Source organism: Girardinichthys multiradiatus, chromosome 2, assembly GCF_021462225.1.
Source record: "Girardinichthys multiradiatus isolate DD_20200921_A chromosome 2, DD_fGirMul_XY1, whole genome shotgun sequence".
In the NCBI taxonomy this organism is placed as follows: Eukaryota; Metazoa; Chordata; class Actinopteri; order Cyprinodontiformes; family Goodeidae; genus Girardinichthys; species Girardinichthys multiradiatus.
The window spans coordinates 21,751,087-21,777,026 of NC_061795.1; the positions used below are offsets into that span (position 1 = coordinate 21,751,087).

The window sequence follows — 25,940 nt, forward strand, 5'->3', positions numbered from 1 at the left end:
TCCATTCATTTTTATTAGGGCTGAGGTTGGGCTATTCCAGAAGATTCAGGTTCTATCTGTTCCAAAACCAGTTTTGATCAGTTTGGGATCATTGTCCTGTTTGAACATCCAATTGTGATCAATGTTCTACTGTCAAGGAGTTGATTTAAGGTGAGTTCAAGAATTTGGAAGCGGTCCTCTTGATTGCAAAGGACCAATACCACTGAGGATGAAACAGACCCTTTGCATGATGCTACCACCACCATGCCTACCAGTTGTGTTCTAAGGTTTAAAAGTCTCATCTTGATTCCTCCAAATATACTTCTTGTCATTGTGGCCAAATGGCTCAATCTTTGTTATTTCTGTTCATAAATTTCCCAAAAATGCATTTTTGATCCGGCTGCACATTAAATTTGATCTTGAAGATGTTCATTTTGGAGCAGAGGCTTGTTTGTTGGTCGGCACTGTCACAGTCAGTGTTCATGTTAAACTTGCCTCGCTGTTGAAAGTGTCACTGATGTTCCAGCACCTTCAATTTTATGACTGGCTGTAACCCTGTTGGTCTTCGGGTTCTTGAACATCCAAACCAATTTAATTTGAGTGTAACATGTATCCAAATATTGGTGAGGAGAATGTATATATTTGAATTTGTAAATATAATTTTGTATGGATTAGAGAAAATGCACAATAAATTCAAACCTATTTGACCAATTTTTTTTAATTCATTGAAGTTATTTAAAAAAAAAATGTTAGCTTATTTTTCAGGACATTCATGCAAATGAGGAGTGTATGCAGACTTCTGATCCATTACATTTTATACTAGATAACTCTAGTAAATGGTGCTTCTAGTTCAGCTTCCTTAACTTTTCTAACTTGTTAGCCTGTTTTAAGTTGTTTGTCCTGCTTTTGTGACTAACCAAATGAATGTGTCAGAAAATTATTTTATTTTTACCATTTCATACAAAAAACACTAAATTGTACATAAATTTAGCTTTATTCCATTTAAAAAGCTACCACCTTTTTGTCAACAACTGTAACACTGTTTTGTCTGAGGATGAAAAGATGAAAAATGTGCTCTCTCTTCACCTTCTCCCTTAATAGCTGCTGAAGTTTCTCCTCCTGCATCTTCACCACTTTATCCTGCTCACACAGCCTGCTAATTATACTCTGAATACAGAAGAAAAAAAACTACTTAAAAACATATCTTGCAGTGGAGAGAAGAAATGAGTCATGCAGGAGTGAAACCTTGAACTTACATCGATATCCTCCACCTCTGGCATATATGTGTAGACTTGTTCCCTGTAGTCTTCTGGATTCATCTGTGAAGACCAGAACAGCATTAGATAGAGGTAACAGATCTGCACATACACTTTAGGATCTGGAGATCTAATGCAGTGCCATTACAAGGCTCTCTCAATGAGCCTGAGGATTAATCCCTGAATCAGACAAGCTACATTATCAAAACCTGCAGTGAAAAGCAGTCAGTCTAAACACAATCTCTCTGCAGTTGGAGCTTTGAATCATGTTTCTTCTTAAGTCATTTTTCTCCATCAGTGAGACAGGTTGGTAATATTGGAAATGGAAAAAGAAGGCATGTAAGACAATCTCGATCGCTGTGTCCGGTTAATGTTTTCTACTTTATTAGCAGAAACTAACCAGAGATCACTTTTAAAGTTCATGGCTGTTCTGCTGAGAATTTATTTGGAAAACATGTTAGCTACAGTAAAGTGATCCAACATGTAAACGTCCTACAGTACTTCCACATTGGTTTATGATACTAGTTTATTCCTGCCCCCTACTAATACTAAATATATAGAGTTGCTGAGACACAAGAAATGCACTGAGAAGTCTGGAGATATTCAGCTTGAGCGTCCCTGACTAGTAAAAAATTCAAAAGATGTTTTTCCGATCAGTCAAAAGACCAAACCTAAGGTCAAAAAGGTCACACTGACCACCAAACTTTTCAGGGTGGATGCTATTGTTGGGTAAAGTAGACTAAACGTCATCTCTTTATAGCATCTGTGAGGTGTTCACCAATGACGTCAAAAGAAGCACAGAGATCTGAGAAGCTATTTAGAAGGAAACTGTTTTATACGACATGCCAAGACATCTCTGTGGTTCAATCAGACTTTCAGCTGGTAACAGAAAGACTGAGCAGAAAACAGCGACGTTGCTTAGTTTCATCCTTTTGAGCTTTCATCCTCTATCTGTCATGGGGTATTTTGGATTTGGAAGTGTTGGCAACTTTTTGGAGAAGTTAAGGATTGACGTTCTCTAGTGATTACACACAGACACTGCTATTTTAGTAATGATAGTCATGTTAATTGCTAATAAAAGATGCTAAACTCAGGTAATCACTTTCTCTTTGCTTGGTAATATTAGTTAAAACTTGTTTTGCAGCGACTGCTCTCTCACACACAAGGAGTGAAGTCATGTCTGCCGCTAACAGAAATAATTAACGTTCGCTCCTAACAGGAAGGCTAAAAAAAATATACTGCCTGCTGTTCTTTTATCCTGTTATATTGTAGCTCCTAAAGAGAAATCAGAATCAGATATAAATTGGTTTTGGCAGAACAAATCTGTCAGCCAATAACATTCTGGTTAATGAATCTCTAAAACTTTAGGAAGAAAATCTGACTGTAATGTGGTTTTATTCCTCTGCTGGAGATTTGAAATGACAATGTTATGTTTCGCCTCTATCACCGATTCATTAGAAGACAAAAAACATCACCTGAAGTCTATATGTGTTAAACTGTCAAAGCACATGTGGTCTACACAAATATGTGCTGTAGTAATTTATGACATATTGTTGGAGTATAAAAGAAACACTTGAATTTGGCTGCATTGGATCCCTTGTTTCCAACAGAATTTGCACATAACATACACATTTACCAACTTTTGAAAGAGTTGAAAACAATACAGTCCTCGAGTATTGAGACAGTGACTTATTTCTGAGTTGTTTTATGTTTCTACCCACATTGGATATGAAACAGCAGAATGAGTACATGATCAAACACAAACCTCCATTCACCTTCTGTCTAGAGAAGCATTAAATACAATATATACATGTAGTTTCTTGTGATCCCTTTTTCAAACTATACTGGAGCTTTACTCATTGAGGCACTGGTAAAGGAGTAATACATTTTCCCTCAATGCATTATTTTCGGTCAAAGTATCCGATAACAAATCTTACTTATACTTAATAATCTTGATTGCTTTGGTTGAAGACTTAAGGGAAAAAATGCTAATCTACCCTCAAATTAATTTCAAATCCAATATGAGAGAAATAAAAAAACCAACACTAAATACCTCACTGCCCAAATACCTTCAGACTCTATGGTAACATTCCTCTTTCACACCTGCAGTGGTTCACACACGCTCCTGAACACGCGTTCCCTCTGTTCAACCACATGGTACATTTAAAGCAGCAGGAACCACATGGCATTCCACAGAGAACATGCACACTCTCCCACAGCTCGGAGAGCTTCACAGTGGTGTCATGTGGACTACCAGTGACATGGAAAGGACGAGGAGGAGGGAGATGGACTTCTAGCTGCGGAACAGGTAGGAATGCAGCTGAAGTGGAGCTGATATGCCAATGAAAGAGTGAAAGGGGTCCCTGTGGGGGTCGAAAAGGTGGTAGAGTGATGTCACAGTCAATATCAGGGTAGCCACTTTATGACAAGAGGAGGTGAAGGGGAGAATGGTAAAGGAAACTTTACCCAGAATATACCAGTATAATCTAAATCAGTAGGTATCTGGTGCTGATGGGTAATATAGTTTGCAGTACTATATGTAAGTGTTAGACTCAGACTTTACTGGAATAATCAAGCATCTTTACTGCACAAATAACACCATACTCCTGTACATTTAAATGATATCAAACTGAATGATCCTGCAGGCTTTAACTTGGGAAAACAAAGAAGTGACGACATGGACTGTCTAATAAGTCTGAAAATATACAGTGCTCAAACAAATAAAGGGAACACTTAAACAACACAATATAACTCCAAGTAAATCAAACTTCTGTGAAATCAAACTGTCCACTTAGGAAGCAACACTGATTGACAATCAATTTCACAGCTGTTGTGCAAATGGAATAAACAACAGGGGGAAATCTTTGGCGATTAGCAAGCACTGCAAGAGCCCTGCAAAATGACCTCCAGCAGGCCACAAATGTGCATGTGTCTGCACAAACGGTTAGAAACAGACTCCATGAGGATGGTATGAGGGCCCGACGTCCACAAATGGGGGTTCTGCTCACAGCCCAACACCGTGCAGGACGCTTGGCATTTGCCAGAGAACACCAGGATTGGCAAATTCGCCACTGGCGCCCTGTGCTCTTCACAGATGAAAGCAGGTTCACACTGAGCACATGTGACAGACATGACAGAGTCTGGAGACACCGTGGAGAATGATCTGCTGCCTGCCACATCCTTCAGCATGACTGGTTTGGCAGTGGATCAGTAATGGTGTGGGGTGGCATTTCTTTGGAGGGCTGCACGGCCCTCTATGTGCTCACCAGAGGTAGCCTGACTGCCATTAGGTACCAAGATGAGATCCTCAGACCCCTTGTGAGACCATATGCTGGTGCGGTTGACCCTGGGTTCCTCCTAATACAGGACAATGCTAGACCTCATGTGGCTGGAGTGTGTCAGCAGTTCCTGCAAGATGAAGACATTGAAGCTATGGACCGGCCCGCCCGCTCCCCAGACCTGAATCCGATTGAGCACATCTTGGACATCATGTCTCGCTCCATCCACCAACGTCATGTTGCACCACAGACTGTCCAGGAGTTGGCGGATACTTTAGTCCAGGTCTGGGAGGAGATCCCTCAGGAGACCATCCACCGTCTCATCAGGAGCATGCCCAGGCGTTGTAGGGAGGTCATACAGACACATGGAGGCCACACACAATACTGAGCCTCATTTTGACTTGTTTTAAGGACATTACACTAAAGTTGGATCAGCCTGTAGTGTTTTTCCACTTTAATTTTGTGTGTGACTCCAAATCCAGGCCTCCATTGGTTAATAAATTTGATTCCCATCGATGATTTTTGTGTGATTTTGTTGTCAGCACATTCAACTTTGTACAGAACAAAGAATTCAATGAGAATATCTCATTCATTCAGATCTAGGATGTGTTATTTGAGTGTTCCCTTTATTTTTTTGAGCAGTGTACAATTTTACTCTAACAGGTCTTCCTGCAAAGTTCAAGTGAAGGCTTTCTGTACAGGGTGTTAAAAACAGCACACTGGCTAGGGAACTGAATGCATACCGACCAAGGTCTGCACTTGGGACCATATAAATCTCAATAAATAAGAATATCATTAGAAAGTTAATTTATTTTAGCAATACTTTTTACAAAAAGTGAAAGATACAGTAGATTCATTGCCCACAGGCATATAATTTTCCTAATGAAAACAGTTTTTCAGATAATACAATATTACTTAAGTTTAATAAAAAGAGCTTTTTAATCCAGAAATGTTATTTTGAGGCCGACACAATCAGTCAAAGACTGGTGACTTGACAGTTGTCTCACAGACAGTCACTGACAGGCTCCACAAGGAGGGTAAGCCACAAAGGGTCATTGCTAAAAAATCTAGCGGTTCGCAGAATGTGGATCCAAACATATCAATGGAAAGTTGGGTGGAAGGAAAAAGTGTGGGTCTTCAGTCTGCTGAAAGGATTTATGGAGATGCTAACTTCTGTAACAATGCAGACAAGCTGAAGGCCACTAGGGTTAGGTCTTCCATTACACCTCAGCAGAATGTCACGTTGCATTGATGCAGTCATTCATGCAAAAGGAGAAACTGAATTTTGGGATTTCATTAATTGTAAGGCAAAATCATCAAAATTAACAAACAAAAAAACACTTGGAATATTTTGCTCTGTATGTATAAGGAATCTAAATAAGTTTACCTTTTTGAATTGACCTACTGAAATACATTAACTTTTTGATGATATTCTAATTCATTGAAATGCAACTGTAATATGGATCCAGCTACTGTATAACACCAACACACAAACCTGAAAATGAGGGGGGGGATTAAACTGAACTGTGGCGAGAACACATACATCAGATTTACTTGTCTTAAAAGTCATGTCTACGAGAACATGACTTCTCCTAATAAAGAGAACAGTCAAAAGCAATGGATGGGGAAGTGTTGGCATAACAAACGATACAAGGAGACCGTTCTCAAGATGCCGTGAGGACTTGGACATCGAAAAGGAGGAGCATTGCAAAACAACGGCAGCGACTGGTGAGGATGAGGTGGAGCAAAGCCTTTGGCTGGCCTTACTTGTTGGTACACTTGAGGCCTTGGGGCAGAGTTCTCAATCAAAGTGTGAGTCATGACGATTAAAGGGTCAATTTCCTTCATCTAGTACAGTGTGAAGAGGAGCGATACAGAAAGTGTCAGAAAGTGTACAGTAGTGCACTTGAGTTCTGAGACAAAAGCCACAGCGTGTCAACACAACTCTAATGAAAGCGACTCAGACATAAACATTTGCATCCAGAAATGACAGGGAAGGAAACAGCTCTAAGAAGCAGTAAGTCATACTTACAAACAGAACTGTAGTGCACAGCACTAAGAGGCTTTATGTCTTAGCAGTGAAAAGCTCCTCTTAAAATCTTAACTTATTGTATTACTACTATTGCAGCTAGCTCTTCTGCTGCCTTTAATTGTTGGTGGCACAAAATGCCATTCAATTATTTTCTGTCTACATAAATCAGAGTCAAGCTGTGTAATGATAATTATGGATTTATTAGAGTTGCTTTGTGCACCATGCATTGCATTTCATAAAACCAATAATATGCTTCAGAGAAGAGGAGAAAATCAAACATTTACAAAGTATTAATAAAGCATGTGCGCTTTTATCGAAAGGATTGTTATTTATTAAAAGAATACATAAGCCCATCCAAGGAAAGTAGTGAAAACTAAAGCTGCACAATATATCTGCAAACACAGTAGTGATAAGGGGTGTAGCGATGCATTCTAGCTCACAAGACAAGGCAATACAAAATACTGGGCGGTGTTTTAACAACATTTTTGGGAAAACTAAGAATCTCCTTCTGTTTCTTTAAAAGTGGAGCAAATGTTTCACAAATCACGAGATGTATTTAAAGGATCTGCAACCAGTGTAGAATAATTTACTAAAACTGTTCCTCGAGTTACAGGTTTTATGCTTGTATAATTCTAAGGAAGTCCTAATGTCTAAAAATAATCAAACACATTAAGGATTCCACAGATCTCAGACTGTGTTTTAATAAATCTCTATTCAGTGTATAATTATCTGGTTCAAGCCTAATCAGTATAAGTACTTTAGATTTGAACAAAAGGTGATTAAATGTGGCCCAGACTCATTGAAAATGGAATTAAATAGCCCTTTAGTTTAGGGCCAATAGGAAGCTCCAAAGCAGATACAGTGGAAAATCTAAATATGAAAAACATCTGAATACAAATGTTTCCAAATGCAAGTGAGACATGAACGTCCAAAACACAAATCTTCCTCTGCAGACGAATGAGCAGGATGGGTGTGGCAGGAGCATGAGCCAGCTTGCTGCACGCCGCTCGCATCCCAGGCCTTATTTTACCAGTAGGCTCCACATGTTGCTGCCACATGCACACTGTGTCTCCTGTGTGTCGCGCTCTGTCCTGCTTTTCCTCTCCATGCTACGACATTAGCAAAGAAGACGATGGTGGTTGAGAGGTGCTCTCATCCAAAGCCGTCAAAGACGTATGCAAAGTCGGAGAGCATTCCCCAAACAAACTGTGACAATGACAATGTAGCCTATTAACCAAGTTCATCTTGACTGCATTATTAAAAAGATTCAGGCATGCATATTTGGCATGCCAATAAGATATTTAGCCTGTTAGATGGAGTCTCATTGCAGAAGATGTTCAAAACTGACACAGATTACAGTGTGCAAGATATTAAAGGTTACAGAGAGTGCTGGAAGTACATATGAGAACAAGAGAGGTTAAGATGTGGATTTATCCAAGCTGATATCCGTATTACAATATTTACCAATAATCTCAGCGTCACAATATTTTCCAAAATCATGCAGTCCTGGTTCTTCCCAAGGCAGCCTCCACTTTGAGAATTATGCTATTTTTATGTTGCGAAATCTCATGGCACGTAGTCACATCCCTAGTAGCCACATCACAGGATGTGCAATATTAGATAAAGGAAAAGGATAAGATACAACATATTTTTGAGATAACACAACCACTATTATGATCCTTTAAATGTCAGCACAAAACTCCATAAGACTTGGGTTAAGATTTAGGTGCCATTTAAGTTGTATAAAATCATATAATAGCATTTTACAATAAATTGATAGAAGAGTAATACATGCAATCATCTTGCAGTGTAACCTGTACAACAGCTGTTTTCTTTGGAAAATACGGATAAAGATGGATTAGACTACTACCTTAAAATAAACATTTCAACAATAAGGATGAGTGATCTGAAAGCAATATACAGATCAACAGGGATATGTTTTTAAGTACCGACTCTAACCTGTGGAAATATACGACACTATAGTTCATGTCTTTCTGCAGATATTTTACTGGGGGCGTAAGGAGATTTTTTACATGCTACCCTTCCTGAACATCTCTAGAACATTTGAGCATTAGGACTGCCCTGCATGTGTGGAAATGGGTACAGGATTTAGGTCACGTGGTTTTGTGTTTAGCATAAATGGTATTTAAGTTAGAAAATGAGGGTTTCCATAAAGAAGTCTTTAGAGTAAAAGGTATGAAGGAAGGAAGCCAGGATGGAAAGGAAAGGAAAAACAAAAGGCTTTAGCTATAAAACTACATAAAAGTAGATATTTGGTCATAATATAGTCTATAAGGCTAAAAACAGAAGAGAAGGTACTGATGAACACATCAACAAAGCATTCAATTAGTTAAGATGATCACCATAGGAGAGAGGCTATGCATTCATACACTACCCCACCTGATTGTCCAAATACATGAGGTTCCTCTGGAGGTGATGGGAGAGAATGTCATTCTACAGTCGGCAGCAAAGTAGTGGAGAGAGAAGGGAACAGAATGACAGAGTGAGAAAAAAGAAGTCCTTTTATTACCAGGATGTTTCTCCTGTGCATCTCTCTTTTAGTTAAGAATCACATAACCATGTCATGTATCTAAATATAGGCACACAGAAAAGGAAGCAGGACAAGCCGACATGGAGAAAGCAGGTCAGGCAGTGTAGAATGTGACAACATGAGACTACTGTTGGATGTGAATGTGTGCATTATCACAAAATGGCCCCATGCAGTCCTAACAGCGCAGGAAGATAAATGTGAACGAATCACACAATGAAGAGTGAGAATAACCAAAGCACAACTACAGGCTCTCGTGCTCTACTGTTACATGAATTTCATATTTTATTTTCAAATAGAGTATTTTGCAACTCTTGGTCTATGTTACATTTTTGTTTTACGTCGCTTTGATGCAACTTTGTTTGATAATAAAAACGCTATGTAATTAAATTTTACCAAAAGCCAAAGGTCTGATCTTTGTCCAACCAGTGGGCAAACCATGCAGAAGTGCTTCCAGTTCGCACTGTCAATAACACTCTTCAGGACGGACCTTGTTGCTGAGTGAAGAAGACTAAGCTAGTACCAGTGAGAGGTTTTAAAATGACGTCAGATGCCCAAAAGCTGTAAGAAGCTTTGAGAAGGTAAACAAAGTTTCTGCGTAGGCAAGTCGACCCTTCATTCAGGCAGCTAAAGGAAGGAATTAGATGTTACCACATCATACAAAGCTTCAGATATTATCACAAAACTGCGTGGCCTTTGACAGTCCAGTATTGTCTGTCATGGATCATGTTGGATTAGGAAATGTTGGCAGCCTTTAGGAAATCTCATAATTTCCTAAAGGAAAACGCGCTGCCTTTTATTTACAGTTAGCAATAATCACCAATAAAAGGTCTGTAAACATGTCTTTGTTTTGATATATTAATTACATCCTGTTTATCTGTAGAGATGTGTAACAACAACTGCTTTATCACAGTACGACATCACCTCAGGACTTTATATAAATAATTAATGATGGATAACAAAAACTCTTCTTAACCCTCCCACAGTCCTGGCTAAGCGCTAGCGCACAGAGCAAGGCAGATGTCATGGGAAGCGCCAGAAAGAACTGCACACGGGGTTGCTCTGACCCCCACAGGACCAAAAATCTAGGGCAGTGGTTGGAAATGTGATGTGGAGAGGTACCTGCAGCCCGGCTTGTGGGAAAACCATGAAAGAGAACGGGGAAAACTCGAGTAGCGCACACAGGACCCCTCCAGGACTGCGGGAGGGTTAAGGCACTTTTATGGTTACACTAAGTGAACGGTTTAACAGTCTAACCAATAACAATAAATCAGTACATTCCTGTCGAATATTAAGATGGATATGGCTGTTCTTCATTTTGAAATGTGTTATAGAAAACATTTTGCAGACAAATGGCACACTTTATATCTTCATGTATGTAAAATAAACTTTGTCTGATAATCTGGTGGATTTTCAAATATGTGTAGGCTTTCAGTGGCGCAAAGAGAGACAACTTTGTAACTTTGGGTAGTTTTTAAGAAACACCTATTTTATTTTACTATAAATATTTTATTGTTTAGACAGTTCAATTTCGCGTTCTTCCAAAAACCAGAAAACAGGTATTTTGTTATTTATAGTTCTTAGAGAAAATGAATTAGATAAACTTGTGCATTTACATGTGCATTTCTGATTGGTGCATTTCTAATAAAAGGGTAAAGAAAGTCGCTAAAGATGCACCACTGCCCCACGTTAAGACTAGTTTACCTATTTATGATCAAATCTTTAGCTTGGCAACTTAAAAAGTCTGTAATTTATAGTTATGCCACCAGCCTTAACTTCTTTATTTAGTCAGTGTAAGAGCTCGCCAATGGCTTTAACTTTCATCTCTATCTGAACTCTTGTTTCCAATGTAATGAGCTGAAAAATGAAGTGAAGCCAGACGTGAAATGATTTGACATTTAGCTAAAGGCATCCTATTATTTAAAGATGATTACCAAGCACATAAACAGACGTTTTTCTAGCCCATAGCGTGTTGGTCCTAACTCCGCCATGCATGAAGACCAACCAAATCTTCTGGACTGAGATGGATTATGGAAGTAGGTGGGGATGGCACATACACCACACACTAACACAGACGCCAGCAGAGATGTCTCTTGGGCCTGACCTTTGGGTTGTTGTGATCCATGTTTAGTTGCATAAGCTGTGCTACAGTGTGGTCCCGGATACTGTTTAGCTCTGCCTGCTGCCGCCGCAGCTTTATCAGCAGCAAAGTCAGTTCCTCAGGCTGCAGGGAGGGGAGGAGGGAGGGGGACACAGCCACAATAAAACATGGACACACCGTAAGGGAGTGGGAGAAGAAAGGAAAGAGTAGACCAGGATAGGAGATTTAGAGGAATTTGGATTCGAAGAGGTGTGCATGTCCTGGTGTTGGGTTTTCATGCACTTAAGGACCAAGAGATTGTTCAACATGCTAGTACAGCTGGAAGAACACAAGCTCTGTGCATCTGCTAAAAACAGAAGAGTAAGCATTTGCTGCACAATCCAGGTCACACTTCACCAGCTCTATCAAAAACACAGCATTGTGTGCAGCTTTGACATAAACTCCCGATCTGGCTTAGAGCGTTGTGAGTGATGGGGTTTTTAAGTCTCCTCTGATGTGAGGCGAGCCTTAGGAGCTCCTGAAGAGGACAGATTCTAAATCCTTCAACTTGGAGTTCTTCCTAAAGCTGTCTCTAGAAGTCATGTGAAACAGGGAGAGGGACCGGGGAGGGTATATGACAGAAATAGCACTGTTCTTTACCAAAGTCAGGTTAAACCCAAACTGTGAAACCTTAGTTTAAAGTATTTCAACCAAGCTGTACAGACATGTAAACATTTATAGACTGACACAGGAAAGAGACAACACAGATGATGACTTACAGTTTTGCTTTGAAGAGACTGGGCAGTGATAGTCTGGACTGGGATCCCTGCAGGCAAGGACCTCCTATCAGGCGGGTAGGCGTACTGCAGAAGATAGTCATATATTAGTGTTTTTCTGCCAGTGACAGAATAATTACAAGAGTCGCACAGAAACATCAGCACTGGCTATTGAGTGGCTGTTTGGAAAAAAGTCTGAGAAAGAACAGACGCTACAAGAAGCTATTTCAAACGAAATGTTTTTTTTTACACAGAGACATGTCGAGTGTTTATTCAGGCTGCCACAACTTGTCTTCATTAGATGCAGGCCATGCCACTCCTTTGCCATTTTGTACTGTTGTAGATAAAACTGTTTTATACCTGATGCTATCTAGTACAAAAAGGAATCATCTACCACAGGACATCAGTCCGTACCTGCCCTGGGGTCATTTTTCAGAAATGGCAATTAAGTGAAGTGACCTGGAGGCGACTTTGGCAAAGTTTCTTTATTTATTTTGTTCTAAATATCTGTCTATAACAAAGCATGTTGTAGTTGTTTTCATATGTTTGGGAAATACACACAGAGAAGCTTGTTCAGCAAGTAATGCTAACAGTGCCAACCGTACTAAACACTAAAATAAAGACGATGTAAAGAAATGACTTTTTGAGTACCACAACTTGAATAACCAAATAACTGTTTTGTATGTTTGGTTATAATGTATTTAAATCTGTATTATTCAGCATTTCTTTGTTGTGTTGATATTGTTGTTTTGGTTATAAGCTGGTAACCTTTTGTTACATCAGGCCGAGGTACTACCAATGAAAAGTAGCCTGTTAGCCTACCCTGGGACAGTAACAATGAACTTGTTTATTTGTTATTTAATGTGTGTTGCATTCTTTTAAATAAATAAAGGGAAATTGAGAAATGGGAATCAGCTAAAATAGGTTTCAGCAGGCCAAAGCTTAACAGCAAACAAAGGTCGGAAATCTGCAGCAAATCTGTGATCGGTGCATCTCCAATGGTGTTCTGTTTTTACCTCTGTTAGCTTTAACGACATGAATCCACAAGAAATCAAGTAAACAATGGAAAGTATCATTTTGCAACAATTAAAGAAGCCATCACTTACATGTTTGTCCAGAATTGTTCTAAGCTAACCTTTTCAGTAAATTTCACAAGACCAACATTTTCAATGTACAAAACTGCTTGAAATCATTTGCTTACATTTATTTTCAAAACACAAAAACTAAAACCACAGCTAGAAATAATAAATAAGAGACAAACACTGCTCAAGAGACCTTGTTGATTTGTGGTCTTTGCCGTCTGTCAATGCTCAAGTCTCTTCTGTAGATTGGTGAGGCGACCTCTGAACGAGCATTGGCCATGTTGTAAGATCTCATGGGAGAGTAGGCGCCGTACATGGACAGGGAGCCGTGAGAAGGTGAAGGGGGGATGGAACGGCTCAGTGCAGCGTGCTCTGACAGGTTTATCATGGTTTTAGGGCTGGCCATGTTGCTGTAGAGGCCTGACTGCCTGCTATAGGCCTGTCTTTGCTGCCACTCGTACAGCTGCCACATGGTGTCATCTCTCATGGAGCGTCGCTTCTCAGTGGTCGAGGGGCCCAGGGTTTGATCATAAAGCGACGGCGACATGCTGCAGATGCTGTCCCGCTGGGCCATGCTATTCCTGGGCATGCTGCGATAGTTTTCTCCATAATGAGGCATGTAGGGGACCCGATGGCTTGGCATATTTCTAGGCAGAGTCTGGTATGAGGTGATGCTGGGGAGAAAGAAAAGAAAATGCATGGATGTAAGGTGGGAAAAAATTCTTATTCACATGATGCACACAGAGGCAATGTTAAAAATAGAAATTCAACTGCTTTTATACATTACAAGATTTAAGGCTTGATTTTCTTCTTTTGAATAAACACAAATAAAAAGCCTTATAATGGGCTAATTGTAAAACCTTTTTAATCTTATTTGCAAAATTATTCATACTCCTGAACCTTCACATTATTGCAATGGGATTTTATGTGAGAGACCATGAAAAAAAAGGGAATGATCGTCACATGGAAGTAAAATGATTCATGGTTTTCAAGATTGTACTAAATGTGGCGTGCACAGCCCCCTTTATTCTGACCCCTCTAAATAAACGATCGTGCAACCAAATGCCTTCACATTTCATCTAATTAGTATAAAGAGATTTCCTGTATATGATTGATTTTACATTAAAAAAAAAAATAATAATGTTATACAACATCTGTATAATGCAGTTTAAAAAGGTTTTATTTAAGATTCAGCGAGGCATGACAAAAGAACCACATCTAAATTTCATGGAAATGTATTCACTGCTTCATCAGTAAATCTGCAAACCACACCAATGCTTACTAGTTTCTCTTCCAATATACAGTATGTGCTACGTTGTGTTGTATGGCAGCCCCACTTCTGCCAGTCTGCCCCGGGCAGCTGTGGCTACTATGTAGCTTACCACTGTCAATGTGTGTATGAATGGGTGGATGGCTGATTATAGCGTGAAGCGCTTTGGAGTCCTCTGGCTTGAAAAAGCACTGTACAAGTGTGGGCCATTTACTTTGTGTTGTACTATCACATTTACCTCCAGTAAAATACACTGAACCTTGTGGTTGAAAAACGTTGGAAAAGTTCAAGGGGTAAGAACACGTTTGGAAGGGGGGGGGGGGTCCACCTTTGTTACCATCAGAGGAGGGTTGAGTAGCCAGAAATGTTACTAAGGTAAAACTAGAGTAAATTATTTTACTCTAGTTTTATAAAGAAGTCATCAAAAGAAATAACTCAAGACTACTTAAATACTGAGGAACTGGTTGGTTATAATGTCAATGTTCTTAATAGAATAAATGAAATTGAGTGAAAGATAATAACACCACTCCAAAAAATCAAAAAGGGCAATAGAAACTAATTTCCAAATACTTGAAAATAAAATGAAGTAGAAGTGAAAAGTATGGTGAAATAAAACTACCCTTTCAGTTTTTTTCACATATAAATGTAACAGAGAAAATGTAACCCATTAAGCATTTCTTGTGTTTATATAAGTATTAAGGGGAAAAGCTCAAACCATATTCAGACAAATTATACGTTCATGTTAACAACATGGCTTAAAAAAAGCCCAACTTCCTCATTGGGTTTAACGTCAAAGCAGTTTGCATGAAGAGAGCCTCACGCAAGCTCCCTGACAGATCCAGGCTGAAGTGGTCGCTGGTCTGTAAAACTAATGAACATGCAGCATTTAAATGGCACGTGACTCCATGGAAACTAAACATCGGTGTGGAGATGAAACGTGCTGAAAGAGAAGAGCAGAGGGAGAACTGGACGACAGTCCATGCTTATCACACTAAAGTAAATAAAGCCCAAGGCACTTCTGCTGCTTTTCTTTTTTTAGTTTCAAAACAAAATAATAAAACAAATGGTGCACACATTTGGTGGGTAAAATGTCCATGGAAATTGTAAGGTAGCAAAAATATCTGACAGTATGTCTGATCAAACAGAAGTGAATCAAGGGTTTTTAAAAAGATGACATGAATATGAATTCTAGAGCTGGAATAAGTTGCTTTAACCTCAGATTGAACCTTAACCACTGAAGTCTTTGAACCAGTTTCAAACTAAATGTTATTCTATTTTTATTTTTTTCTGTACTCAAGTTGAATGTGGCTAATCCCCTCCTTGAAATACATTTAAGAAGTGAGAAAGGTCATTGCCGTGTCAATTAGAGTACAAGCCTGATGATGGTAAACAAGGACATATAGGGGCAGCCAGTTTGCTCAATAAGTGGACAGAGGAAGTTTATTTTTAACTCATTAAAACTGAGATTGTCCCAGCTGGACCAGAAGCAGGCAGTGGCTGAGAAAACTGTTTATTCCCACAGATAATAACTGACAGACTCAAGTGTATAGTGTCAACATGTTTATACTGAACAAATGAAGATAAATATCGTTGTTATTCAAACCACAGGATGTTACAAACAGTTAGATCCCAATTAAAAATCACAAGCTGGATGTAATAGGTAATTTGCGCTTTCAGATCCTAATAGAAAAGCATGCTGATTAATGTGAATATGGCAAAGGGCAGATTCACAAAGGAATCTGCCCTGGTACTACATGTGTGAAAACCTGATTTTGCCCGTGTTTCTAATTCTGACCCATTAAGCAAAGGCAGATCTGCTCCAAAAGCAGCTCTACTAATCAAATAGCAACTCTCTTCACCGATGCAGTGTGCCCTCATTTCAATACATGCATTTATGGGAAAAACACCCATACTGTATATATTTACCTCTATATTAAACACAAGCTGTAACTGCAAGCGGATACAAAACAATGAATGCAAATAATTCCCATTTGCTGGACCTGAAAGGTATGCATGCATTTGGTGCAATCTGCTTCATTAATCCACTGCAGAAATAAAGCAAAGAGAGGGAGCAAAACAGCTGGAAAACCAGGAAGAGATTGCACTGCTTCATGAATTCTCTGCGACTGGCCTCTTTTCATTGGTCTCTCTGCTACTGCAGTAGTCTAAGCTGCAAAGTAGGTGTTTAACTTTAAAATGTTTTAAACACATCAAACTATCAATTCAATGAACCTACCTCCTGGCATCATCATCCTGACTTCGTCCTCTCTGTGTGCGAACCCACTGCTCCAGTTGCTGCATGGAGCTGGTCCTACTCAGGTTGCGCTCAGGCTCACTGGTGGGACTCTGTTGGACAGGGACCCCAGTCCCGTTAGCTTTACACGGCTCTCCTGATCCATTCACCTGGGGGCTATGGAGCGTCCTCGCGGGCTCATTCGGAGTCTGGGGCGAGGTCACATTAGCTTTAATGGCTGCTGCCTGGGCTGGCTGTAGTTTGATACTGTTGATCTTTGTGAGGGGATGTTCGCGCTCTGCCCCGTCCTTCTGGAAGCCATAGCGCTCGGCGTCACGCAGCTTTCGTTCGTTATCCTGTGTGTTGGGGGTTTCTGCTGCGCAACGCTCACGAGCAACTTGAAGGTTACGTTCGTTGTTCTGGATTTCAGGCTGTGTGAGTGGCAGCTTGTGGTTAGCAACTTGACTGATCTCTTTTGGTCCGCAGTCTTGTCCTTTTAACTTTTCCAGCCTAAAAGAAAATGCAGGAAGCTTTTAAATATTAAATGGGGAAACTCTTTTAGACCTTTTGACCTGAAAGCAATAATGAATCATACACGCAGTGATGGAAAGACAAATTTAGAAGAGTAGACTGTCAGATCTGAGCATTTCCTTTAAATAACAACAAAACATACAAAATACTTCCTCTGCTAATTATTTTAACAGATCCAACTTCAAAGCCAAAACTATAACTTAGTAGAGTGCACAATGTTTCTTCCAGCTGCAGGGAGAGAGCCAGGCGTTCAAAGAGAGATCAGATATCTCCAATAAAACCCTGGCTCTGCTGACGCCCAAACCCCTTATCCTGTTGTACCTCCCTTCTTCCTCTCTTCTTGAAAGATATTGACCTCTCTACGCTCCCTAGAGATACATTCAGAAGTAACAGGCTCCCCAACTTGCTCAGCCTTAGACTTGCCCAAGGTCAGAACTTCAATGTTTCACCACTTTTTTTGAGTGGCATGGCTCAGTAAGTTACCAATATGAGAGCAGAAGAAAAGACATTCTTTCAGAGTTTCCACTCAGACATTTTTAAATAGTAACACTAGTCACATAATGTCTTCTCCAGCTTCCTGTGACTCAGCTAACTACACAGAAGACACACTGGACCTTACGTGTCTGGATTTATTCGGTTTGTGCTGTATAAACTGTAGACAGTGGTCAGTTCAGGTTAAAAAAACTTTTTATTTCTTGGCCAATAAGAAGCTGCCATGCGGTGCCTTGCAAACATATTTATACCCTAAGAACATTTCACATTTTGCAACAAAATCCAAAGTATTCTGTTTGAGATTTTATGTGACAAATAAATACATAAACAAAATAATCAGAAAGTAGTACATTATTGTCAAGCAAAAGAACAATTCGTATCTGATAAGTGGGTCAGCATTTTGCGTTTAGACCCCCGAAATCAAACCTTTGTAGAACCACCTTTTTCTGCAGTCACAGCTGAATGTCTTTTGGGGTTAATGTCTGCCAGCTTTTCAGGTATTGCTATAGATTCTCAATTACATTAGGTTTGGGCTTTGACTGGGCCAATTTACCACATACATTTGCTTTGATGTGGATCATTATATCATAGCTCTGGCTGTATGCTTGTCCGTGTGCTGCTGGAAGGTAAACCTCCACCCTGGTCTCAAGATTTTTGCAGCCTCTAACAGGATTTCTTCCAGGACTGCCCTGTAGTCAGCTCCATCTAACGTTCCTGTCCCTGCTCAAGCAAAGCATCCCCACAGCATGCCACCACCATGATTTTCCATGGGGACGATGTATTCAGGGTAATGTGCAGTGTTGGTTTTTCTTCAAAGTTAGCGTTTTGCATTTATGCTAGATAGTTAAATTCTAGTCTTATTATTTCTGACCTTCTTCCACATGTTTGCGGTGCAGCCTACATGGCTTGTAGCAAACAGGAATTTCTTCTTGCAGCTCTTCCATAAATCCCAGATTTGTGTAGTGCATGACCAATAGTTGTCCTGTCAACAGATTTTCCCTCCTAATCTGAGGGTCTCTGTAACTTGGGATATCGTCTGCTCTTACTTCAGTAATACTTCATTCATCACCAGATCAGTCCTTCATGATGCTGTTTGTTCTCTTACAAATCTCTGAGGCCTTCACAGAACAGCTGGATTTATACTGAGATTATATTACACCTCATTTCCTAGTTAGGCAACTTATTAAGGCACTAGGCTACACTGGATTTTATTTAGTGGTATTACGAGTAAAGGGAGGGGTATGACTATGTTTGAAAGTGTTGTTGAAAGCACCCACAATATGAAATAAAACCTTATAGCAGCATCATTCATTTTACTATGATTAGACACTTTTAAAAAAATGAAAGAAAAGCTGCCCAAATAAGTCAGTGAGAACAATCAGCCAACCGTGCGTCTCCTTAACCATCTGCAAAGTGCACCAACGGCCCAAAAGCCAACGTGCCCATATGCATGTGGCTTTGTGCTCTTTGTTGTTTTGTAATAAACTACAACAACAAAACGAGCTGAAAATTGTAAGAGAGTGGCTGCTTCTTAAACAAGCCAGGAGACTAGAAATGTCAAAGTGGGGCTGAGCTGCTGCCAAAGATCTTAACAGGATTAAACAGGGGATTTAAAAGTACTCTCTTTCAGCACAGTTGCAGAAAAGGGGACGAAATCAGGGTGGAGAAACAAACTAAGGAAAGAGAAGTCATTAGGGAATATCTTAAAATGTCTCCTTAAATGCCTTTTCAAATTTCTCCTTGTTCTCTGTTCCAAACTGCAGCACAATGCCGATTAACAAAGCTCTTACAAACCTTTTGGTTGGTCCTGAATGCACGTTTGCTGCATCCGTCATAACTTTCATCCATGACTCCATCTCTTTTTCAGTGTCAGTGCAAAAATAGTATGTCCGCATGTTGGGATGTGTTGCCTGAGAGGATGAGGGACAGGAGTATTACCTGAAACATAGACCAACATTAAGCATTTTAGCCTTGTCGTCTTTGACTGCAGACGATCTGCTTAATAATAAGGTAATAGTGACGGCAGCTGTTATGCATGTTGTTTTCTTAAATAAATAATACATCAAGCAAAGTTTGTGAAACACTACTGACTGTGACAATCTGTGCCATGCAGATAAATTAAATCCTTGAGTCACCAAGGTTTCACGCATACCACCAGATTAGGGCAGTAAATCTGCCAGGTACAATACTGTAGGACTCACCATGCAGCACATTGTGTAGACAACATGTTGTTCTTCTGTCCCCTCGCAGTGAACAAACCAAGATATTGTGAGAATCCAAAAGAAAAGACAAAGAATATTTACTCAACAACCTCAATATCCTGTTTACCAATGTTTCAGAAACAAGAAAAGCATTGTTGTTTCATTTATTCATTCCAAATAGGCTTTAAAAATGACACAGTCAACGAGGAGCCACAACAGACAGCGAACTAAGAATAAGAGAATGTGATCAACAAATCATCTCATTCCTGCATTGAGAAGGTTGTGCCCTGTGTACTATGGTTTTCCTGTTTCCTTAAACTCTCTCTGCTTTAGCCAGAGTATAAGTTGGAAAAGAAAGAAGTACACTGTGGTTAGAGAGACCTTCAACAGACTCCTGAGGGTCTGTGTTCAGCTGTTTTTGGCCATGGCGACTTTGTTGACTCTCTAAGGGCTTATAAGGAATGCACCACTACTACATACCTCACTACAAGTTTTAGAAAATACATCCTTTGCAAACAACTTCCTGAAAATATCATGGGACTGCACCCATGCCAGGACTGAGCAAAGTCATACGACATATTTAACATAAAAAAACAGTTTGCGGAAGATGTATTATGTACAGACTATGTACAGAAACTATAGTCGTCGGTGCGGCTGTCCCAGGTCGAGTCCCGGACCTGGCAACCTTTGCCGAATGTCTCCCCCTTTCTTTGCCCCTCTTTCCTGTCTACCTGCTATTGAAAAAATGAACAATAAAGGCCTGTAGTGCCGCAAAAAAAAAAAAACCCCAACTCTTTGCATTCCTCCTTTAATCAGTTCAAAATCTGTTATAGAGTAACTGTAAGGAAGGTTCGCAAATTATATATTTTAAGCAATATTATATATTGCTTAAAATGTCAAATAAAACAGTTCCAACAATGTCTAAAAAAAAAACTAATGATAAATGTGATACTAGTGGAAAAACTTGCACACTCAGCTCCTTCGACATTACTTTAAAGCTTTTTGTCTTTTCTCACAGGAAAGCACAAAGAATTCATTTTTCTATTTCATTTTTGCTCTAAATGTATTAACTATACAATTCAAAGTCTAACTTTGAAAGTAATGAAACCACAGACAAACCTTGAAGGCAAATTTTCTATTAATGTGATCGTCCACCGACAACAAGGATATCTGGAAGCTGGGTAGGAGGATGCTGCCGAGGATTCCCTCCTCCTTCTCATCTGCAGAGAAACAGACAGACAACCGTAACTAAATAAACACAGGTTAGAGGTCATTTCCAAAAACGGTTGGTGAGAACTGATTTAGAGTTCCACAAAGACAAACTCGTTTTTTGACATGCTTGCTAAAGATGTGTAAAGAAGCCTTAAAATAATAATCTCAAACAGAAAAATGCAGAAAAACCCTAACTTTAATTTGGGTGCATTTATTAAAACTGACTGTGAAGAATAATTGATTTTACCAAAACAATTGGTGGCACAAGCAAATCAAATTGCCTTCAGTTGATAACTTTGTACAACCATCTTTTTGCAAACAAGACAGCATTTACTCTCTCCAAAAATATTTCACTTGTTTGAAGCATACAGTTAGAGGAATCTTTGACCATTATTCTTTAAACGATATTTCAAGGTTTTAAAGGGCCCTGGATCCTCTCTTTTGTTATCTTCTCTTCATTTTACTCCACAGGTTTCTGTAGGATTTATGTCTGGGGACGGAGATAGCCATGGGGGATTTTGATGAACTATTCTTTGTTAATTTGGCCAATTATTTTGGACTCAGTGATGACTCTTTTTTTTTTTTTTTTTGGCAGAGGCCACTGATTCTTAATGAAAAATGCCCTGGTATATTAAATAGCTGTCATGCAGAACAAGGTTCCCTGAGCCTTTGGAATAGAAACAGGCCCACAGCATAACATATCCTCCTCCATGTTTATCACTGGGCATGAGGTTATTTTCTATTAATCTATCCCTTGTTTCACGCCAGATCCATTTGGAGTGTTTGTTCCTAAAATGCCCAATCTCAGTTTCATTGGATCAAAACCCAAGGTTCCAGTTAAAATCCCAGTAGGGGAGCCACAGAAAATGTTTATTTTTTTCCTGACCTGCCTGCCAAAGAACTGGTTGGGAATAATGGCAAATGGCTGTAATGGAGACTTGGTGACCCTAAGATAGCATTCTTTGCTGCAGTTTTCTAACCACGAGCTTTGGAGTCTGACTGCCTCCCTCACCATTCTCTTCACTGTGCATGGTGGTAGGAAAAACTCCTACAGAGAGGCAGCCAGTGGCTAAAAGAAATGGGCCGCTGTGGAAGACTGTATTTATACCCGGGGAAACATAAAGTCATTGATTACTTTATAGAGGTTTGTTGAAAACTCTGGTCAATTTAAAAAAGTAAAGTATAAATTAAAACAACATTCTGGATCACAACCGTTTTTAAGGGTAAGATCATATTGTGCGAATGGGTATTTGGTTAAAATCAATTATTTATTTATGTGCCATTCCCTCACTGAATAAATGCCTAACGTTAAAGGCTGGATCCTGCTTAAAAAAGTTAATTCTGCAATAAAATATGAGTTGATGAATTTACCAGGCATGCCAACAAATTTGTCCCCATTTACAGGTAAATGCTCATAATTACCTAAAGAAGTGTGGGACTTCTGAATGCAGATTTTGTCCTGTAGCTAAGCCAGGGTCAGCTGTTCCTCCAACATGCTGGTTTATCATCTAGTTATACATCAAGACTCTTTCTCAGTTGCTTTTTCTTAAAACAAAATAGCACACACACAACCACAGAGGTGTGTGCAGAACAAACAGCACATTACATTTGCCTGTAATCCCTATAAAAACCCAACTGTGACAAATTCACTTGAGTTAAAAAGATAAATATTTTACAGCGTTTTAGTAATAGTTGGGCGGCCACTAACAATTGTTTTTTTAATATACAAATGACATTGATTTATCTAAACTGCTAACTTTTGCTCCCAAAAATAAATTTTTAGATGCATTTTTGCATTTATTGCATACCACAAAATGTAACCAAAGATTTTATCTTTGAAGTTCAGAAAGTAACCTCTTCAATATGATGAATATAAATAAAATAAGCCCTCATTATTTCTGTATTTACTAATAAAAAATCCCAAGTATCCAGGATGTCAAATATGATTAGACTGAAGTGGAAATAAACAGATAGGTTCCCTTATGAGTGCAACTCCAGATGAGAAGCAATCTGTTTCCATTAAACATGTCATTTTAAATGTAGTAACTTACAAATGACTTGTTTTATTTATTAGCTGTATGCATTATTTATGAGTTTATCTGGTTTTATATTTAATTCATTTAAATATTAACATTTTCTACGCAATCAAATGTGATTAGAATAGAATGAGGTCAAACTGATTTGGTCGGCTACAACAAGCCTGCAGATTAACACAAGCAGAAACAGCGTTAATCAAACATGCGTCTAAACGTTTACATAAACTTTTATTCGGGGGAAAGCGTAGCAGACAAGCAACCCGTCTAACTTCACTGCGAGCTCAAAGGTTACCAATCTCGTCTTTGCATCATTCGTGGTGGTTTTAGTTATGGTGTTAAAACCTTACAGAGCTTCCAAGCTCTCTGTTTATCGTCTCCTAACTTGAGGTTGTCTCATTCTCTAGACCACTTTGGCCTTTGAAAACTTTAGCTGCCATTTTTTGAGACCACATCTCAGTGGGAGCCAATCAGAGGCTTGAGGCAAACAAAACACCTGCACAGACACATAGCTGGCACTGCTGACAGCAGCCAAGGGACTCTATACACACTCACACACACACGTAGTGTTCTCCTATCCTTACAGGGACCTTGCATTGACTTCCATTCATTGCTATAGCCTAATCCTGACCCCTTACCCTAAACCTAACCATTACCCATGTAACCCATTTCCTCTTGTGTGGATAAGACAAAATGTCAACTCAATATTGGTGTCCTTTCAGGGATTGATCTACACAATGTTATATATACATGCCCCCACAAACACAAACAGTGATCTGAAGGAAAAAGACGAAAAGAATCTGTCACATTCATCACCTTGACTAGTCGTGTGTTAATGATACATAAGTAGCTTTTTTTTAAATAAATGAAGACAGTCATAACATGTCACTGGTCTTAATAATGCAGAATAAGAATGACATCTGATAACCTCATTTTGTTTAACTCAACTACTTTTAAAAACTTTTTTAATTATGCTACTTCTTACTTTCATTGTTATTCTGTATTAGCTTCTGCTATTTCTATTTGTAAACAGTTTGGCGGTTTTCCTGGCTTTGATGAGTTAGATCAAATGAAGCGTTACATTTTATAAGCCCTTTTAGCTCGTCGTGAAAGCCTGTTTACGATAGGGAAAATATACAACATAAATCAGAGCTAAGCAAAACTCTAATGTGAGGCTCTGAAGGCAGGAGCAACACTTAGATTACTAATTGAAGACTATTCTAGTTGTTGCTGTGGTTCTAGTAGTAGTACACACAGTGTTGGACTTACCTCTATAGTAGAACAGGCACAGGTCAGACAGGACAAACCACCTCTTTTTCCACAGCTTCATGCCTGTGCTGTCCTGTAAATACAACAGAGGAGCAGGTAACCTTTACTGCAGACATTTCAGCAGCAGTTGTTGTAATCCATTCAGCTCATATAACTTACCGAACTCTTTAAAGCAGTCATGAATATGCTAAATAGACAGGGTTTGTTAGCATTAATAATAAACTCTGCTGTGGTTTAACTTATATATATGTTTAATCAGCACAGTTTGACTAAAGTCTGTTTTCATCATCCTGTTTATTTCTGTCTTGGCACTATTTAGTAATTGACTTTTAGAGAAAAGCCAGCAAAACATAACAAAGTTATCTTTCTCTGCTAGCACTGCCTTTTAGAATAAACTCAGAGCTTTTAGGTCTTCTGCGTGAAAAGGATGAAGGGTAAAAAGTATTAGCTGACCCTTTAATAGAAACCTGAGGAGAGTCCTTTATCTTAGTTTTTATCTGGAGACTAATGTAGGAGGAGGGACCTTGGCAACTCTGTCATTATGGTCAAACAGCATGTGGGCTGCAGGTTACTTTAAATGAAAATTCTCTTCCAGCAACCAGAAGGTTTTACACATTAACATTCAAGCAGATTCAAAATACAGATGGACAAGTTGTGTCTATTTATCCAAACACTTTGAATTTAACTGAAGTCTTAAGCCTTTGTTTTACTATGGGCTCAGGGATAAATCTGTTAAAGGTTCCTCAGGATCTGCAGAGGTGTTCTCCTTCACATCCATCACTGTGGCATGTTGATTTCCCAGTGGATCCACTGCAGGCTTTCTCTCAGCTGCGGAGTTCAATTGCTTTCAGGTTTCAATGAGGCGGAAAATAAAAGTGCAAATCCAGCTTTTATTCAGGCTAGCAAATTTGTGAGTCTTTTGCACAATCTACATCTCCCTAAATGAGGTCTCCAAAGAAAAGCAGCTGGCAACTACTGCAAAAGAAACCATCACGTGTCCCCAAACCGCAGTAGGAGTCCTGCAATCACGACTAATTGAGTCTCCTTGCTGGGAAGCGTGAGGGTCCAGTCTATGCGTAAGCTGTCTCAAACGCCACCTCTCACCCTGAGGCGTGTAGACCAGGTGCAATGTGTTTAAACACGGTCCCTGCTGGCTGTGCAGAAGCCTTGGACACAACAATGCTCATTTTGTGCAAGACATGAAAAAACTCTTCTTTGCCCAGTTGCTGCTTTATGATTTGGTGGTTATAAAGTAGAAGGCTGGATTTCATAATTATGTTTGTGTTACGCTCTTTTAGACCAAATTTAAATCTGTGCATTTATGCAGCTGATATGGCTGCTAATAATACCATTTTACTTTCTGATTATGTTAAATTAGTTTAAATGTAGCATGACTTCATACTGTCTTTGTCACCTGTTTGTAAAGCCAGTTTCTCTTGATTACTGGGGCACTGGGATTTCGCCTGATGGAGTTGGATCGCTTCCCAAAGTTATGAATCTTCTTAGAGGGTCTTGAGGGCTATAAAAAAAGTTTAAAAGAGAATTGCGGGTTATTTTAAGTACATTTTTATATGCCTTTAATTGTTGCCTTGCAGAAGTCTTCAAACCCCTGAAGCCTTTTCACATTTTGTTACATTACAACCATAAACTTCAATATATTTAATTTGG

The 25,940-nt window shown here is 39.3% G+C and overlaps 1 protein-coding gene across 21 annotated transcripts in view; it reads right to left on the bottom strand.

Moving 5' to 3' along the window:
- The window catches only part of LOC124880035 (pleckstrin homology domain-containing family A member 5-like), a 110,801-nt gene that overhangs the window by 11,998 nt on the left and 72,863 nt on the right, over positions 1–25,940 (bottom strand). For 9 of the 21 annotated variants that reach the window (XM_047384991.1, XM_047384970.1, XM_047384923.1 and 6 more), the window contains exons 6-17: positions 25,687–25,791; positions 24,273–24,345; positions 20,878–20,978; positions 19,352–19,467; positions 16,538–17,044; positions 13,225–13,705; positions 11,953–12,036; positions 11,198–11,317; positions 8,946–8,999; positions 6,281–6,361; positions 1,236–1,298; positions 1,066–1,146 (exon numbers count right to left, since the gene is read on the bottom strand). In XM_047384991.1, coding sequence (XP_047240947.1) covers positions 1,066–1,146; positions 1,236–1,298; positions 6,281–6,361; positions 8,946–8,999; positions 11,198–11,317; positions 11,953–12,036; positions 13,225–13,705; positions 16,538–17,044; positions 19,352–19,467; positions 20,878–20,978; positions 24,273–24,345; positions 25,687–25,791 — 1,866 coding nt within the window. Of the gene's footprint in view, positions 1–1,065; positions 1,147–1,235; positions 1,299–6,280; positions 6,362–6,724; positions 7,752–7,795; positions 8,133–8,945; positions 9,000–11,197; positions 11,318–11,952; positions 12,037–13,224; positions 13,706–16,537; positions 17,045–19,351; positions 19,496–19,758; positions 20,547–20,877; positions 20,979–24,272; positions 24,346–25,686; positions 25,792–25,940 lie in introns of those variants that run through there. The other 12 variants (XM_047385017.1, XM_047385000.1, XM_047385027.1 and 9 more) reach the window with 10 other exon arrangements.